Source organism: Lineus longissimus, chromosome 2 (genome assembly GCF_910592395.1).
Source record: "Lineus longissimus chromosome 2, tnLinLong1.2, whole genome shotgun sequence".
In the NCBI taxonomy this organism is placed as follows: Eukaryota; Metazoa; Nemertea; class Pilidiophora; order Heteronemertea; family Lineidae; genus Lineus; species Lineus longissimus.
Genome location: NC_088309.1, coordinates 4,430,063 through 4,448,467, shown reverse-complemented (window position 1 = coordinate 4,448,467; position 18,405 = coordinate 4,430,063). Strand labels below are relative to the sequence as shown.

Sequence of the window (18,405 nt, the reverse complement as noted above, 5' to 3'; positions counted from 1 at the left end):
AATTGTCATAACCGAATCTAAGTAGAATCCAAGATTCGAGTGTAGCAGGATAGATTTAGTCCAGTAGTCAGTGAAGAGGAGAAAATAAAAGCATGCACATCACCTTTTGAATACTGCGATATCTTACTGTAACTTTCCAATTCCTTAACTATTATTTCTAACAGAACACCTTGAATGATGCACGAATGTATGTCACGATGTAGGCTGTGGTCTCCATAATCCGGACATCAGTGATTGTGACCAAGAACGCCCCCTTTCGGCCATTGTAAAAAACAAATCCTTTAAAATGATTCTGGCTGAATGGATGAAAACACTATCTGACAAAATCGACAATAAACAAATGTTTTCTCATTCAATTGCGAATTTATGAAAATTAGATGGTTTTAATAATTTCCTAATCGAATCAAAGCTGGAAACATTTTGCCCTTCGGCATGACGTCATGTCGCTGCTGCTCTTGAGAATAATAAACAATGGCCGACGGCATAATGGAAATTAAGTTATTGAATGCAATTTGCAGGTGTAATTTCGGGAGATTTTGATTCTGTACCACCATACTCGATATTAAAACTTACTGCTAGGGCACATCGTTGAAGTGTAATGGTTTGGAAATCGAATAGTATAGAGGAAACTCGACCCCACCGTCAGATTCAGGCTTTCTACAAAACCCCGAACGGGATATAATTGAGCGAAGACTAAACACCCAGAATCACTACCTAATATTCATTTTCATAACTTTTTTTGGCTCAATATTCTCCTCGTCGCACTCTTTATTAATTTAGCCGATAATTTTTGCCGACTCGGTGAACGCGGAATGGAGTTGAATTGGTTTATTTTGATCTTTTCTCGGCTTTACTGCTTGGTTGGAGCTCGTCTCATTTCACTTCCATCAAGTTAGAGGATTCAGTTATTATTCCATCTAATTGTATTTGATGTTGATTTACAGTTTCCCATTTCAAAGTTGTTACGATTTTATTGGTGATATGCCTTAATTGGCGAGTGTGAAATATGATTTGAATAAATTAATTTTCCCGTCTTAGATTGCGTTCTAAAATCGCTTTGGCATAGACATCATCCATGCAATCCGTTGACGTCCGTGCCCGAACACAACAGCTGTGCACTGAGGTGGACCTAAAATATGGCAGAGGAAGCCTCGAACAATCGTTACCTCCACTACATTACGAATTATTACCAGATATCCGAATCAATTTGTAGTTCTTCCATTTGTTGGTAGATGGCTCTGATTGAAAACAGCGAATTATATCGCATATTTCAAGAAGCACCGTGCCGGTCAAAGGAAAGGAGACAGCGCGCCGTTAAGGCTTCGCTCTGACTAGGTCTACCATCGGCCAACTAACAAAACCGAGAATACAAAGATAGATTAACCTTATTTAAAAATCGTTGATTACCCTTACTGCATTAGCCTTGTATGCATGTTGTAGATAAATCAAGATTTGGCAAGACCCGATTGGTGTGATTTGATTGGCTGTCATGAATGTGACATCATGAGTTGCAAGGTTTGACCTGGGGAGAGGAGTCTGAATGCCGTCACGCCTTTAATCGTAAGAAAGGTTAGAATCATTCTTCGAGGATTCTGCCATTTCTTAAATGAAATATATTTTTCATTATTTTTTTCCGCCAGGACATGTCACGAGGCTAGGAGGATTAGGCCTTCTTCCAAAGACCGTTCCAAAGCCTACACCAGATTTAAAAACACTTTAAAAAGTTTTGTTTACATGAAGGTCCGATATTAGTATACTGTAGCGTGCTTAGCAAGTAAAATCTCGTCCCGTTTCGCGCGGCTAACCAATCGTTCATTGGACGTATGCCATGTGGATCGGTGGGTTTTTACTGAGGATTGAGAAGGCTTATATTCACTATTGACATGTCCGTTTAGGAACTGGGTGAATATTCTTGAGTGTAATTTGGCAGTTCTTCGTATTGTAATAGAAATATCCAAGGGATACGCTCATTCGTCAACATCATAAATGGAAAACCACTCCTAGCGATACAGATCGGTAGGTGAAATCTATTCTAATGAGGAGTTGGTGATGCCGTGTTGTTAAACAGCAATGTATATTGTTTTTATACTGGTTTATGTTTAACATTAAGATGTTTCGTCGTCGGAAAAAATATGTGGCGATTTGACGATCTTGATTTGTATGACTGTCCTTTAATTTCACATTGGAGAATTCTTTTTTTGAATAGCCCAGTATGACCATCTTCATTTCTGAGGGTCCTCAATGTCGCACTGGCCACAACAGGCAAGTTTCATTGCGGAGTTTCAAAGCCTGGTGGGTTGTGCGGATTGCTATGTGTTGAGCACCAGACGATGTATTGTATTGTCTACTCTGACATACTTGTGTCAACCTTTCAGGAAACCGCTGTGATCTTATGATAATCAGACAACCCGCAACATTGCTGTTGACATGGTAAAGACCCAAAACAATACGAAAACAGAAATTAAAACATATCGTACATGTACAAAATATGCAGAAACTTGGAATTGGAAACCTTTCTGATCGGAGTACCGGTACATGTACTTCGTTGCTACAGCGTTTGTGATAATTTCCAATTTTGGGAAGATGGCTGTGGGTCTGCCCTAAATACCTTTCGAAAGTTACATGTGTGTATGGCGCCATTTTATTCAATGGAACTTGAACGAGTCATGTTAAACCTCAATGATACATATTTTTTCTATGGAGAAACAGATCATAGTGGAACTTTCCTTTTTTGAAATTGAACATGAATCGAATTATTATCCCATTGACAATTGCTTGACACAGTTATTGTATAGTGGCGGTTTCATCAAAGTTGACTCCTAGCATGCATGGTCGAAAGATTTCACCAAAGACTCGAAATTTAATGACAGTTAATAAACGTTAAATATCGACCCTTTCTATTTTTCCATGTTCAATGCCTTGTAAACTTACAAAGAAAAATGAATTGATAACCATAATATCATCGTTGCGGCTTCCTGCAAATCCGTTGTGATATTGTGCTATGGGTAAACTGTGGGCGTTGGGACAATACGTGCTAGATACCCCGCTGATGGGAGAACGCAACTCCAGCGGTAGATTCTCACCATTCGATAGTCAGGGACATGTACGATATATCTGTGTCATATTAATATCCAGCAAAGCTTCAAGATGCGTGACCACAGGTACATGCAGGCCTTCAAAGAACTTTGCAGGCCTGCATCTATAAGCCTATACTTGTAGGGCCTTGACATTTTTTACCATGTTCATCCAGTCATCTATCTCCTGGGCCTTCTTTTCCCACGCTAAATCCCGGCACCTGAAATTGACTGGCTTCACATTTGATGGGTTGAACTGCTAAAGGTTGGCGAGATCCAAACGGCTGGTCTCAATAATTTACCACCACGAATTCTGACTGCGTCCTCAGCGAAATACCAGTGGTAAAACATACCACTCGATTACTAAACATTGATTTGTATTTGAGTAGGTTGGTACATGTTGAAATGCACTGAATGCGGAACTCCGAAGTGTATTTGACTTGAACTTCTTTAAAAATTAAATATTTACTTGACGTTTATTCTATAACATTGACCAGCCACGTGGTTTAACTTCATAGACATGCAAGTGTAGTAAACTGTGTACTTGAACTTGCGATCTCTACCCAGTCAGTGAGCAGATTTAAAGAAGGGCCAGCTATGGACTCCGGCCTTCTCATAGGTAGGCCTACTCCGCCGCCGGACTGACTGCAGCACTGTCGTTCCATAAGTGACTCTCGCTATCCTCGAACACTTTTTCCATAACGTGCAAGAGATTTTTGTCTGTGTCATGACATCAAAATTGCTTGATTTATATCGAAACGATTGAAGCAATCATGATGTACTTTACAGATAGGGATGTATAAAATACATACATGTACGGCGACCTGCCAAAACATACAAGAATCACAACTATCTTACGGCAAGTGGTCTTTGTTAGAACTTTCAATTAGGAAAGTTATACATCGAAGAGATCGAGTTCGAATAATGAAGAGGTCGGTTTCATTATGTTAATAGTACACCCAAATATCATATCGTCACAGGGGTCCTCACTTCACAAAGAACTGGACTTCGACATGTTTGTAAACCGCGCACAAATATTGCTAATAATCGTTGACATCGCCTTAGATGTGAAATGTTCCGAGAAGAGTTTGTTGGCAATGATGATAATGGCGGATAATCAGTTCATTCAACCTTAGATTGGGCCAAGACGATCAAATAAGTCTCCCTTTAAGAATCGAGACAAGCGTTGGCTGTAATAATTTAGATACCTCCGATTTGATAGGGACCTGAGGCACTGCTGCATCGGATAGCTTAAACAAGCGTTATTGACACTGCTTTGAATCATTCTCAAAACAATTTATTGAACAACTCAGTCGAAATATATTTCGAAAATACGTTTTTATTTTGTCACCGTAATGCTCAATGAACCTTACAATTCCTGTAATAACAAAACGTGTTTTTAGAGCAAACATCCAAGTTTAGTGTATCCTTCGACTAGCAAGTGTACAAAGATTGAATTCACCTTTCCGAAAGAAAAAATGTAAATGGAGTCACCTAAAGTACGTTTGTGATTGGTTTTGTGATTGTCTGCACCGCCGATGCAGAATTTAGTTCTTCTGATTGGACAATATGCGACCGGAAGTAGTCCCACATGCAGCTTTCGAAGGCCTATAATATGCTGCAGTCATAGCTGTCGTTGTTTCCGTTTATTCAAGGCCGTGGTTGAATGTAGTTGGACCGTGGCTGTACCTGAGCTATGGCTAAAGGTACAGCCCTTTCACAGAGGCTGACTAACCACAGGTTATTTCTATCAGTTCATGATCAATCATCAGTATTATCCTTGTTTGAGAACCTACAAGAGAAACCTTTCTCCTTAATGGAAATATGTCATGGAATATCAATACGCAGCCACTTAAAATGTCTGACCTTCTGCAACACAGATCCCGGTTCCCTATACATGCAACTACATGGATGGCTTTTGAACTTGCATAGCAGCTGGGAATAATTGACCCTGATACGACAACATGTGTGTTGTTGCAGTTGTTATACACACCCTTCCATCATAACCATCTTTATTTTACTAGTATGATTTTTTCAAATTTGCTTTGCCCTCTAATATCTCAAATGCAATTCATCATTAGCTTCCTTTCTTGGTCAGATCGTTCCTAGGGTAAAGGTCATATCGACGTATTTTCCAAACCCAGCCGACAATGCTGAGGACACTTTGTATAATACGTCGATCATCTCTGCTCATTAATTCACCTTACCATTTATGTGCTTATCCCAAACTGTCCAACCTTCCTTTCATTGCAGATTAACTAAAAGGCCTAGAGAATCTTTGACTGAGGCTACCCACCCAGAAGTGGTATGTCCTCAAGGAACACTATGGTATTCGATTAAGACCTCCGCGGGGAATGACACTGTCTTGAAGCCATTTGAGGATAAATTAAAAGAGAGAGAGACCTTAACGTTAAGGCCTAGCAGTGGCGTGGAATAATTCTACAGCCAGAAAAGGGTCGACGGACAAGTTGACGGAACGCTGAGTAGATTTGATTCAGACCATCGTGGTGTGGAGCCGTCTTAAAGCCACTGGGCAGAAAATAAGGCGGAGGATACCTTAAAGAGCCAGGCCTGTGTGTGGTGTGCTGGTGTGTATACAATCCTTCCGGTGGAATAAGGAACATGGATATGCAGTCAGATTCCAGGGCCTCGACTTTCATTCGGAATCTTAATGAGAAATATCGAAGTTGGTCCGATCTGTCTCGTGTTCGCGATATCGATGGGTATAGTGATAGCATCACGGAAATCTTGAGGGAGAAAATTCAGGTAGGGACTCCGTTTAGCGTAAATTGCTTTCATCTATATCGACATCAGAAAATATTAAGTGTTGATCATTGATAATTTCAATACAAAAGTATTGACATGATGTCAAACAAGCTGCAATAAGTTACCTTTTTCGTAAGCGCCAACCTATAATTATGCATCTTTTTCTAGCCCAAAGCCGCTGAGGACGTCATGCATGTCTGAATTATAACGGTGATATGACTTTCGAACTGTTGACCGGCAAGTAACAGTAAAATCATTGTTGATCTGTTCTGCCGGATTGTTGAATGGGTGTAACTGTAAAGACAGGACATTAAGGTGAAGACCTTTATCACACCTTTTCGGCCATTTATCAAATTTCTTTCTTTCCATTGACTCCGGGCATTGATTTCAAATTCGACCTTTTCGACAACCGAGTGAGAAATCTCAAGCCATTTTATGCGAAATGTCAGCGACTTTGAATGGCCTTTATGTCTGAATTCTCAGTCTCACGCATGCAGTCAAAATAGACCAAATTCAATGATGATAGTGGAATCGTATATGTCAATATTGTTTGGATTAGCTCTGTGATTTACCAAGCAAAACACTTGGGTAACGTTTAAGGCTGTTTCGATACTGAATTGGCGAAGTCGGGGACAGGTCGGCAAAGGGACAGGCAATGACTGGGAAGAAATATCTCTAAAGCTTGTGGACTAGATTGCTGGTTTACACTTCTGATTTTTCTCTGATGGTACCGACGGCTGTCTATTTTTTAAGTGACTACGTAAGATTACGAGTAAAACACGAGGCTCAGAGGACGTCTTTAAATTACCGTTTAAAAAAAGTATAGGCCTGACAAGACATTTTGACCGAAGCGTTTGAGTTAAGTGTAAAATATGTCAATTACATGTGTTTTCCTTCAAAGTTACGAATGTTTTGATCCTTGTCCCATTGCTTTTAATGGCTTCGCCAAGGTAACATTACGGCCAATTTAAACCGGTCAAAGGAACAGCTATGGCAGGTTCGATTGAATACACTTACCATGCTCAGGGCAAGGGTTCACTGCGAGGACTTGCTGCAGCGGTGTGCATCTGTATACGTTACGCCAATTATGACACTGCTCGTTCGCGAAAGGAACCGAGTGACATTGGCCCTTGATGGCTAGAGGAATCGGTTGAAACATTTTTCTGAGAAGTTTGTCTTTGTTTTAAAATGTGTGCCAAAACAGGTACTGAAAACCTGACAGGGGTTTAAATATTAAGTATCCACCTAACTGATTTATCATCAAATCCTTTAGGCCTAATCAACAGGACACAAGAGATTATTAAAAGAATACTTAATACACTTTGTGTTCTATACAATATTTCAAATAACCATAAGTTAAAACTGAAGCTAAAACTCATTGTAAGCTCATAAATGTCCTCCCCACTGCGCGACAATAATTCAGATTTCAATAGGTGGAATCAAGGATTGTAGTTGCTTGAGATGTCTTTTTATAATCTACTTTAAATTTAAATCCTTGGTAAGCTCTGACAAACTTAAAGCCTCGATCGTCAAAAAACCCGGCACATTCTAGGGAAGTTGTATAAACAAGTTCGGACACATTTCTCAATCTTCATGAAATAATTATCAATCACCAATAGCACATCCGCAATTAAAACTTGTGTTTTTTTTGTTTATTTTGATACTTACTTCGTTAAAGCACGGTCGTCTATAAGAAGTCCACGGTCTGTTTGTAAGTCGGAAAATTGGACTATTGTCGGGGACTTGGTTCAACATAATTTCTCCTACCAAGCTCCGGACTTTCAGGGCATAGGTCAGGATATCGATGGGGCTACTTTCTTTTTTTCCTTCTCGGCGTATGTAATAGTCTATCAGTGATATCAGGTTAGAGGAAAACACTGCCCTCGGAATTAACACTGTACATGTACGATTTCGGAGAAAAGCACCACTTCGAGCCGTGTGCTAGGATAAGCCTATAAGATGACATGGGTTTATCGTTGCCAAATACTCCACTTTTGATATAAACCAAAACATATCGACAAACAGCCATGCAAGTTAAAGAGAGTCTGTTGGCAGTAACCAAGTATAGGTAGGCTAAGATAGCCGTACACGAAATCACCAATAGGGGTCTCTCCTCACAGTATATCAGTTCACGCTTGCATCAGGCGCATGTTTATCCCTAAAACCAAACCAAACCCAGTCCCCTCTTACTGTGCAGGACCACAAATTTGACCCCATGTCTCTGCCAAAATGTCCTCTTTAGCTTAAAATATTTGACGATTTAGCTACTGTGGCCAAAAGAATGGCCAGATTAACAAGAATCACTGGCACTGCAAAACAAAGTTTTCTTTTGAAGATCATAATTTGTTTCTGCTTCGTTGGAAATGTTGTGGATTAAACCTTCTTCGTGTTCGACAGGCCGGGGATTATGAGAAAACACCTTCGCGACTACTAAAGCGGTATTTTCTCTCATTTTCTTTTTAATATTTAAAAAGATAATAAATTCATGGGTGGAAATACTTATGAAAATCTGTATTAGTAAAAGTTGGGTGGTTTTTAAAATTCATTGAGAATAGGATCATACATTTATGCGGTTCTAAGACAAGACCCGGATCGTGATGTGGTTTATGGTTTAAGTCGCACATACATGTATCATGTAAAGGGATATCTCAGTCTTAAAATTAAAAGATTAAAGCGGCAGATTTAAAAGTAAATAGGAGATTTTCAAAGCGTTACAATTTCAGAAGTTTTGCAAAAGGTTTCATTATGCCGAATCGTTCTTAGATTATTTGCTACACATGTTAACATCTGAACATTAATCCTTCGATATCATCGGAACTGCGTGGTCTGTTTTGTCGTATGTCAAGTGATCAATGTTCGCATTTGACATTCGACATTTCGACCTTTTATTAAATGAAAAATGGGTATATCAAATTCAAGTGATGATTTCACAGCTTTTCTGAATAATAGACATGCACCTTCTTAGTAATACTTTGGTGAAAATGTAAATACATGTAAATACGGTCTATTTGATGGTTGTAAACTTTGATGATAGATTTGGTATTATATTCTGTTGAACTTCGAGGCCAGAGTAAAGGCATTCTTCTTTAATCCACTTCTTTCTCATATAGCCAGGCCAGTCACTGTTGACGGGATGCCTTTCCAGTAGTTATGTCGCTAAATCCTTTCCTCAAATACTCCGAGGTCCACGGAATTCATTTTACCAATTAGAGGAATTGGTCACGGAGGTCTCTACTTTTGAAAACAAAATAAATTATCTCAATAAAGAGACTTCCCTATTTGTTGTTAGTGCTTCATGAAGGAGATCTTTTTGCTGAGTGGAGATAACCGTGACTGACCAAACGGATGACGTCACATTTGTACGGCAGCCAATCAAATGGATGAAGCAATTCCTTGCCACATTTGCCTCATATTAATTTTGCCAAATTGAAAAATACACTTTTTAGATAATATTACGACCACACATGCACATTCGAAGTCCAAAGCATCTAGAAATGCTCGCTTTGCCCAGAGTCTTTCAAGTAAATCAGAGTCGGATAAAGCATGGCTAAGAAGAAGCCAATGGTATTTGAAGTGAAATACTGACAGCTTTTCCAAGCCATCGTAGGCTTCTTTCCATGCAGTGTCCTTTTAATTGAAATAACAAAATGCAAATCCGTATCACCGGCCGACCATGTTGATGTACATGCCAGCTGTCACTTGAGAGATGTCTTAGATAACTCTAAAAACATCATTACACCATGGCTACTGATGACTAGAAAAAGATAGATCATTAGTATCTATTGACATCTATTGATCTGATGATGTAACAATGATATTACCAGTCTATCAACGTGTGATTGTTTAGAGGAGGAGAGTATAGATACAGATATCAAACAGCAGCCTGAGCCGAAGTATAGCGGAAGAAGCTTAAGATTCTGAATAGGGTAAGTTTAAATCTTTTTAATCTCTTCAATTTTCAAGTGCGTTTAAAAACAGACTACATTGCACATTTGGCGAAAATAGAGGAAGTAGTGCTGTCAGAATTGTGATGTTTGAGTAAAATAACCTTTTACTCTTCTTCAGGTATAGATGGAGAGGGCGAAATGGTTTATAAAATACGTCGCTGCAATTCCTGTCGTTTGCTGCCTCTCGATGTACATCATCATCTTCCACGCCCCCTGCTTCCAGCCTTTGGTCAAACAACAGACCGATCGGAACTGGTTAAGTGAAAATTTCATCGATCACATAGAGAATCCATCAAAGAAGGGCCTGATAATACCAGTCTCAACACTCTCTGCGCTGAGGAGCATTAGGCCTACACGGCGAACTGTATTGGTGGCAGATCACCCTCCCAACCCAAAAGGTATCGCCAAGATCAGAGAACCTCCTCCTGCCAGTGCGGAAGATATCGCTCGTGTCAAAGCTCGGGAGCTTCCGCAAAAGGACAGGCTTATCCTGATGGATTTGCTGCGGGTCTTTGTGGAAGCTGCTGCCGCGCACAACTGGACTTACTTCCTTCATGGTGGATCGTTGATAGGATCTGTCCGTCATGGCGGGTTTATACCCTGGGACGATGACGTTGATGTGTTGGTGGACGAAAAACACACCCTCGAGCTGAAGACTTTGTTTAAGAAAATGGAGCCAAAGTATATCGTCCATGACAGAGGAAACGATCCGATACTTAAGCTATTCTCAAAGGAATCGTCTTACATATGCCTCGGAAAGGAGTGCAAGTGGAAATGGCCGTTTGTAGATGTTTGCTTCTACGCCCAAAATGATAGTCACATTTGGGAGAACCATCCATTCTTTGCCAACAAGAAGTATAAAAAGGTCGATGTGTTTCCATTACATTCGCGGCCATTTGAAAATTTGATGGTAAATGCCCCGAGAGTTAGTTTGAAATGGATTCAGATGTCGTACGGCGATGTATCTGATAAATGCCTAACATGGTCCTATAAACATACGACCGAACGCGGCGGATATGCCACGACCCTGCTACCCTGCAAGTACTTGAAGGATATGTACCCGTTTGTTTTTAGGCGCTGGGTGAATGGCACTATGGAAGAAACTGTAAAACTAGGAGATAAAGTCCTACGAGTGAAACTAGTCGATGAACTGGAATGGACAGTAACGAAATCATACAGTCTTGAGCCAGTCAGTGGGATGCAATAGTCTCAGGGTGTTCTTTTGGTACGCACCGTATAACATCTCTGTCCACCGATGGATAGATTTGGGGGACAGAGTTGAAATATTGCGCAAATTGTTGCAGGACCACCGTGTACCCTCAATGATGATGACTTGATTTATCACTATTTCACTACATGTGTAAAACTTGTCCTCTGACCGACAGATGCTCTTTAAAACAAAATATATATATGTCACGTGCCCACTTTATGACTTCATATACATGCACATCACTTGGAAATGAATGTATATCTTGGCGGGTTTAGACCCTGGGACGAAAACGTTGATGTGTTGGTGGACGAAAATATCATTTTTGTTCCACTGTATTTCAATGAGTTGCTTCATTAATATGCGCACATTAGGGACGAACTGCCCCCCCCCCCTCGACGGAACGCCAAGTTTTCATTTGCTGAGCTGAAAGCAAATCAAGCCTGACGTCACGTATTACAACACGCGTAGTGATTGGTCAATTAAAAAATGACAGGGCTTCCGTCTGCGCAATAGGCCAGTCGGGTTGTCCAACTAATTTTTGAGGGCACACACAGTTTCACACACGCCTCAACCATCGGACAGTCCGATGGTAGTATAGGGTGACTCTTCGTCTCGTCGTCATGGAAATGAGGGACCACGCAAGGCACGATTATGTAACAGTTATATAATGATTGTCATTATTGCGTCCAGTCTGCAACAGTCTCAGATCTAATGATGACTTACATGTATTGCATAACAATGATAATGATTGTCAATTGAACTGATGAATCGATTGGACAATATGCAACTTATACATGTATAACGTTAGACATTCATTCGATGAATAAATTGTTAATTCTAGAATGATGACGAGTCGCGAAGGGAACAAGAAGAGGAACTTGACCAGTTACAGCAATCGCTGAAAGATAAGACTGGCATTGGTATAGATCTTCCCCCTAGCGGGCGCAGCAAGGCATTATACAGCTCGGGGGACAGTGGGTTTAGGTGAGAATGTTACCACCAGCGCCTCTTGACTACCTTGACGACACTAAAACATCTGACCAACTACGTCACGATTGTATTGATTTTCTCCGCCTGATATTGAAGTCTGGTATTATCGCTGGCGAGGTGCACGGGCGGTTGTGTGGTGTAGTGGTCATCACGTCTGCTTTACACGCAGAAGGTCACGAGTTCGAACCTCGTCATAACCTGCTCCTTTTTATAACTTTTTCCAAACATATCTTTGCATTTTCCATTAAATTTAGTCGATGTACGGTATCCGAACCTCTGTTCAAGCGGTTGTCAATGATATATTCATATGGCATGTTGAGGAACTTGGGAAGCTTTTGAGATATTTGACAATTTGATAATTGTTGGAGATTATTTCATCATTCTTAGCCGTGAGGGGTTGGGGGATAAGTGTGGTCAAATTTTCTCTATTGTCTAAAGCTGCAAAAGGAACACTGCCATCATTCTCAATCGTTTAATGGAGGTTCAATAAAATCATCATTAATATCATCATCATTATTTTTAAAGTCAAAGAAGTACGAAGAGTCATCTGTCATCAGATGATCAACACCAAGTCAGGCAGACCCAGACCAGCCCCGTCATCAGGTCCTGTCTGGGCGGCAGCATGAATGGGTTAAACGGCGTGAAGAATGTTGATACCATTTCCTGGAGGATACAGCATGCCCTGAAGGAGAGTGAGACTAGAAGGGAGCAGTTGGTCCAGAGGCTGAAAGAAGCACATGATATCATCAAAGTAAGCTTCTCCGAATACCAGAGTCACTCGTGAGCTCATCTGCTCGCACACGTTAAGCCGAGGGTTGCACTGAAATAATCCGTACCTGGTATAAATATGTATAAATTCTTCATTCCTAACATGACGTAGACCTAGGCTTGTTGTTTTGCGTTTGAAAATTTCACTAGTTCTTCCAAAATGAGAAGATTTAGGAGCTGAACTTTTTTAAACAGACGGAAGGGATGAGTGCGAAGAAAATCACCATACGTGAACATGGTCGAGAGAGATCAAACTGAGTGGTATTTGATATACATGTATATACTGTGTGTTTTTTAAAATTTCTAACAGGTTCAAAGTGATAAGATGGTGAACCTCGAATATTCGATGAAGGATAACAGTTTTGAGGTTGATGACCTCAAGTTCAGAGAAAAGGTACGTCAATGTATGCCGTATCAAATACTTGGCACAAATAAATACATGTATACATGTATTTTTTTATCTAGTTTTTTATTTGCATGTACTACCCGTCACTTTTTTCCGATAAAAGAAAAACAAATAATTACGAAGACATGGCTTCACATTCTGCGTCCATAAAAAGAGATAATTAATCAGTCTGACCTCTGAAACTAGGCTGTATTTTAGTGTCAGTGGTTATGCCAAGCAATTGGTTTACAAAATACAAAAGCGTGCGCTAGCCGGGAATCGATCCCGGATCTAATGCTCTAATGTTCAATCTGTTTTGCAGGAGGCAAGAAACAAGCTCATCCGGATGGAGAAGGAGAGGAATGAGTATCAGGCCAAGATGTTGGAGTGCTACAGGCAGAAGGAGGAACTGCAGGAAAAGTGTAAAAGCATACCATTGAAGATCATGGAGTTTCATGAATCCTCAAAGCAAATGTGGGTACATGTAAACGTCTGCGCATGTTTATCATTTCTACCGGTTTCACTGGCACTAGTCGTAGAATATAATACTTTTTGAGATGACTCTCAATCAATTGGGCAAATACTGCAAAACTTTCAGTAGCCGACGCGACTTTCAGAAGCTTTGCTGAATGGAAACAAAGAAAGATAATGGAGCGCCGTTAATAACGCATCAGACAGCAGCTGCACGATTCCTCAATGATCCGTTGCTCGCAATAAAAGTGTTATGGCAGCGGTGGGATTCGAACCCACGCCTCCGAGGAGACTGGTGCCTTAAACCAGTGCCTTAGACCGCTCGGCCACGCTACCAGATGAAAGAGGCTCAGGAGGTTGCCAATATCAGCAGACAAATCGTTTTCAAAATGCTTTAATCTATCATGAGCAAAACATATAAGATCACCATAACATCTGGTGATATTCAAATTGATAAGCGTGGCGCGGTTTCTGTTCTTGGTCTGTTGGGAACCCATGTGCAGGTATATAATAGGCCATGTCATAAACATCACATAACAAACATGCTTCGCTGTACATACATGTATAATGGTACCACTCTCCCTTTGAATAACTCAGGGTTGCCAACATCGACAAGCAGCTTGATGAGCTGAAGATGCAGCAAGCGCTCTATGAAGGAGAACTGTTCAGGAAACAAGACATGTTGGAGAAGACAACCGCCTCTGTCATGCAGCTGCAGGATCAGAATAGCAAGCTACAAGCGGTGGGTCAAAGGTTCCCGAGTCCCATGTAAACATTACCTTTTCTAAGCGTCTAATCCAAATTCCAGATCAGAATCATAAAAATGTCCTCTCTGGGACACGCGCATGCTTTTATGTTGACCAACACTATAGGTTGTGCATTTGTCCTAAAGGGAGACTACGGTAGGAGAGATGTAAGTTGGCGTGATTAGGTCACACGAAGTCACCAACAGATGTCTCTCCCATCTCACAGTACATCGAAACTATTCACGCCTGTACGAAGAATATATGCTGAACCAACTGTACATATTCGCCACCCGAAATCCTATCCCTCCCAGCTCCTGCGTATCAACTGCCCTCCTTTACTTTTAGATGAGCGGGACATCCTGAATGTAAAAAAAGCTAGCGTCGTGCGTAGTGAAGTACATGTACATGTAAAATATCGGTAAAAATTCATAAAACCCGTTCGATAACTTTCTCTAAGAGATGAAATGCTTTTTGCTGACATGTAAGAGCTTGTTCTTTTCAACACCCAGACAAAGGACAGTTTACAGCGAGAAATGGGCGTCTTAAAGGATACTGTCGATATATCACGGCGGGGTACTGAAAAGTTAGAAAGTGATTTGAGCGAAGCACAAGCTGATCGAGATGAGGCCAGGCGGGTAGGTGTCAGTTTCAGTGTGATTTTGTAGATGGAGATACCATTGATTCTAGTTTCAAGCCGTTTATTGTGCTGTTGAGACTGTCAGCCTGGTAATGCAATTACCATTATGCACTACTTCTGAACTCCCGGTGTTTAAACACTGAATTTTCAAAATAAAGGTTCGAGGTTTTTTGGACTATCAAAAATCTTTTTTTCATTTCGCTGAAAATCATCTTACGGGGTGCATGAGTGTACATGTACATGTATCTGTGTTGGTCGAAAATTCTTCCTTTCAACCTTTATTTCTATGAGTGTGGTCTCTGTAAATGGCCTCTCTCAGCCTGCCAAGATGCATACGTCGTGACTGCTTATAACTGGTCCTGTGAAAGAACGATGCCGCAGTACATGGGCATGTTTAAAAAGAACCTTTTTATCTCTCGAAGGAAAACCGGAGTCTTTCTAGTCAAAACAAAGAACGGGCGAAGAAAATCGAGGCATTTGATCAGATGACGGGTAAACTGAAGGATGAGTGTAGTACCCTGATAGACGGCTACAGATCACTAAACGAGGTATGATCTTGCGCCCTCCGACCCATTTTTCAAATGATCAGATGAAGGCCACAGTCCACAGGCTTATATCTCAGAAGTCAGTCAAGGCTAAAAGGCTGTTTTTGATCATTTAAAAACTTCCACGATTGGTTTTTCATCACTGACCCTTCTCGGGTTGCATACACAGTGTTTGTGTCAGCCGAATGGCTCTCTATTTTTGACAGCCCCTTTAAGTTTCTGGTTCTCATTACCGTTCTACATGTAACAGTGTTTAGGGATCTCATTATCGGCAAACATGACAGTCTCTTTAGGTTTGGTGATCTCATTTTAGGAGAAGCAGCGACTTCTTGGCGAGCAATCTAGTCTACAAATCACCCTGCGAGATGAGGCAGCTACAGCGGTAATCCTCCAGAAAGACAAGGAGAGACTCCTAGCCGAGATAGTGGCTCTCAACAACCGTATCAAAGCGATTGCATTTGAGCAGGAGAAGCTGGAGAAGGTAACATGGTTATTAGAAAATATATTTCAACTCAATGTCTGTTCCTGTCAATTTAAAAGATTTTCCCCCGGAGTGGCGAGCCTTACATATTTTGGATGTACGTGTAATTGGTTACACGATGGCCCAAACTTGTGTACATGTATATCTTGTTTACCCCCTGTCCCACTGCCTGCCTGACACAATCCATTCAAAGTTAATAGTAGGCCTACCCTTCTGTTCCATTAGGCAATATTTTGATGCCATATCCAACAGTGCCTCCGTGACGCTAAATTCTACCATTTTGGCCCAACAACCATGATTGCACCCGAGATACTTGTGAGCAAATCCAGGGTTAACTTAAAGTTATATTTATGGTTGCAAAGTGGTGGTGCTTCAGTAATGAGTGTTTGATGTCACCAGATTACATTAGGGCGACGCTCAAAGGGCTTAACATCCCTAATGGCCAATTATTAAAATCGAACATTTCACGAAGCGGCGGGGGATTATCGTAAACCAGTGAGATACGGCAAGACTTCAAAGGTGGCAGCTTCTACAGGTTCTCGAACGGCGTTTGATTGTCTTCTGATTCAGGAGACGCCTGTCAACCAATGTGATCCTGATTTCCTTATTGCCCCTGCGTGGCCGTGACAGGCGTCTTAGAGACGCATTAGAGAGGTTGCACAGCCTTCTGACTTCTTATATTGTCTCAGTGGCGTAGAAGTTCCGTAGTATTTTTTACGGCATTACATTTCATTCATAGCGCACCATGTCTACTTCGCGACAGGACCGCTTTCAGAACGATTTCAAATTCATCCACGGCATTTTATAGCTCGTATGCTGGCTATTCCCTTTTCACGCCGATCAGCCCCGGGCGTTAAGATGATTTTGACAGCTTAATAAAGTGGATAGACCGAGGGTAACGATTATTGCTACTTCAAGCACACGGCATTATATACCCAGTTAAATCGATGACAACCGTATACGCATGTCCAATGGTTACATCAGTTTTAGTGAGATCTTCATTGCAGTCTGAAATAAGTGTGTCCTTCAGTTCATAAAGTTCTGATTTAGGGGTTTTCTTGTAGATAATAATGATAATCCTAATAATCCTAATAATCCTAATGCTAATAAGAATAATACTATATGTACACGAATGAATAAGTAACAAGAAAAGGAAGAGAAAAATGTAGTGGATTCACGCGGAGTCGAACCCCTGACCACCAGATCGAAAGCCCAGCCTTCTAACCGTTGAACTTTTTATTTCAGGGTAAAATGGCAATTGAGAATCAGAATATTGAGTTACATAATGAGCTGACTAGTCTTGGCAATGAGCTCGAGCACAGGAATGACGAAATAACCAGTTTGGAAGAACAGTTGGACGAAACACAGAAGGTAATACAAAATGATGATATGACGAGTCTAATACAAAGCATTATGACACAACGACATTGCGAAATCCGCAAATGGGTGCAAAGTGGTTGTAAAGATTCTCACTTAGAACCACTAAATCAACGAGAGGTTGAATGCCGAAGAAGAAGAAGTACCTTAACCTATATTTTACCCCAATGCCATTATATTATATGCCATTATACCCCAATGCCATCGCTTTACTCGATTGACAAGATTGTGAACTCATATATCTCTTTCCACCATAACCATAGAATTAGACTGAAGTCATACCAATAATTCCCTGAAAGAAGATTATTTGGAAGCCAAAACGACTCTTTCCATTCATTAAAACCAGTGACCTTCCTTCATTGAAATAAACGATTATATCTGTTCATATCATGTTGTCATCGATACCTTCTTTGACCAGGAATGCGAAGCCCTATCGAAAGAACTCGCCACGACCAAGATACTCCTCGAGCAAGAGCAGGATCGCTGTGCCAGTATAGAGAAGTGTAAAAGTCTCCTCCAACAGCGGTTTGACACCCAGGAGAAGCTTTACAACGGCCTGGGGTCTCAGGGAGAAATGCTAAGGAAGGAGCTTCTTCTGCTCAAAAAGCAACTTGAAGAAGAGAGAGATAAAGTTCAGGAAGCCGAGGAAAGATATAAGGTATATTCATTAGATTTTCGGAAATCTTTTTCGTCGATGATGTAAAATCAACGCAGTGCAACCACAAGACAAACCGACTCTGGCGGTTTCGTTTCCGACCGGAGTAAAGACCTACCATATCATTGAAATTAAGATCATACAGTAGATTCGTTTATCAAAAACCTTCAACAACAAAGGCTTGCAAAAGCCGGATACTCCACTGCGCGCGACCAAGTATGAGCCCGCATTCTCTGGTCGGAATTGGCCACGGATACAAGGCCAGTCTACGCTGGGATAAACAATCTTGCCCATGTCAATCACTCAGGCAAAAAATAGAAACATGAGATCACAGATTGCCAATAGCGAAGTGA

At 40.9% G+C, this 18,405-nt stretch overlaps 1 protein-coding gene and 2 non-coding genes across 6 annotated transcripts in view; 2 read left to right on the top strand and 1 right to left on the bottom strand.

Annotated features, from left to right (window-relative positions):
- Window positions 1-1,885: 1,885 nt before the first annotated feature.
- LOC135502683 (early endosome antigen 1-like) overlaps window positions 1,886-18,405 on the top strand; it is a 43,517-nt gene continuing 26,997 nt past the window's right edge. For 3 of the 4 annotated variants that reach the window (XM_064795662.1, XM_064795653.1, XM_064795640.1), the window contains exons 1-12: window positions 1,886-2,016; window positions 5,328-5,840; window positions 11,839-11,981; window positions 12,513-12,738; window positions 13,066-13,149; window positions 13,463-13,614; window positions 14,209-14,353; window positions 14,867-14,992; window positions 15,417-15,542; window positions 15,853-16,020; window positions 17,266-17,391; window positions 17,816-18,055. In XM_064795662.1, the coding sequence (XP_064651732.1) occupies window positions 5,697-5,840; window positions 11,839-11,981; window positions 12,513-12,738; window positions 13,066-13,149; window positions 13,463-13,614; window positions 14,209-14,353; window positions 14,867-14,992; window positions 15,417-15,542; window positions 15,853-16,020; window positions 17,266-17,391; window positions 17,816-18,055 (1,680 nt within the window). In that variant the 5' untranslated portion in view covers window positions 1,886-2,016; window positions 5,328-5,696. Of the gene's footprint in view, window positions 2,017-5,024; window positions 5,098-5,327; window positions 5,841-11,838; window positions 11,982-12,512; window positions 12,739-13,065; window positions 13,150-13,462; window positions 13,615-14,208; window positions 14,354-14,866; window positions 14,993-15,416; window positions 15,543-15,852; window positions 16,021-17,265; window positions 17,392-17,815; window positions 18,056-18,405 lie in introns of those variants that run through there. The other variant, XM_064795644.1, reaches the window with a different exon arrangement.
- Window positions 12,115-12,187, top strand: Trnav-uac (transfer RNA valine (anticodon UAC)). The gene has a single exon. It is a non-coding gene; the product is annotated as a tRNA-Val (tRNA).
- Trnal-aag (transfer RNA leucine (anticodon AAG)) lies at window positions 13,866-13,947 on the bottom strand. Its single transcript has one exon. It is a non-coding gene; the product is annotated as a tRNA-Leu (tRNA).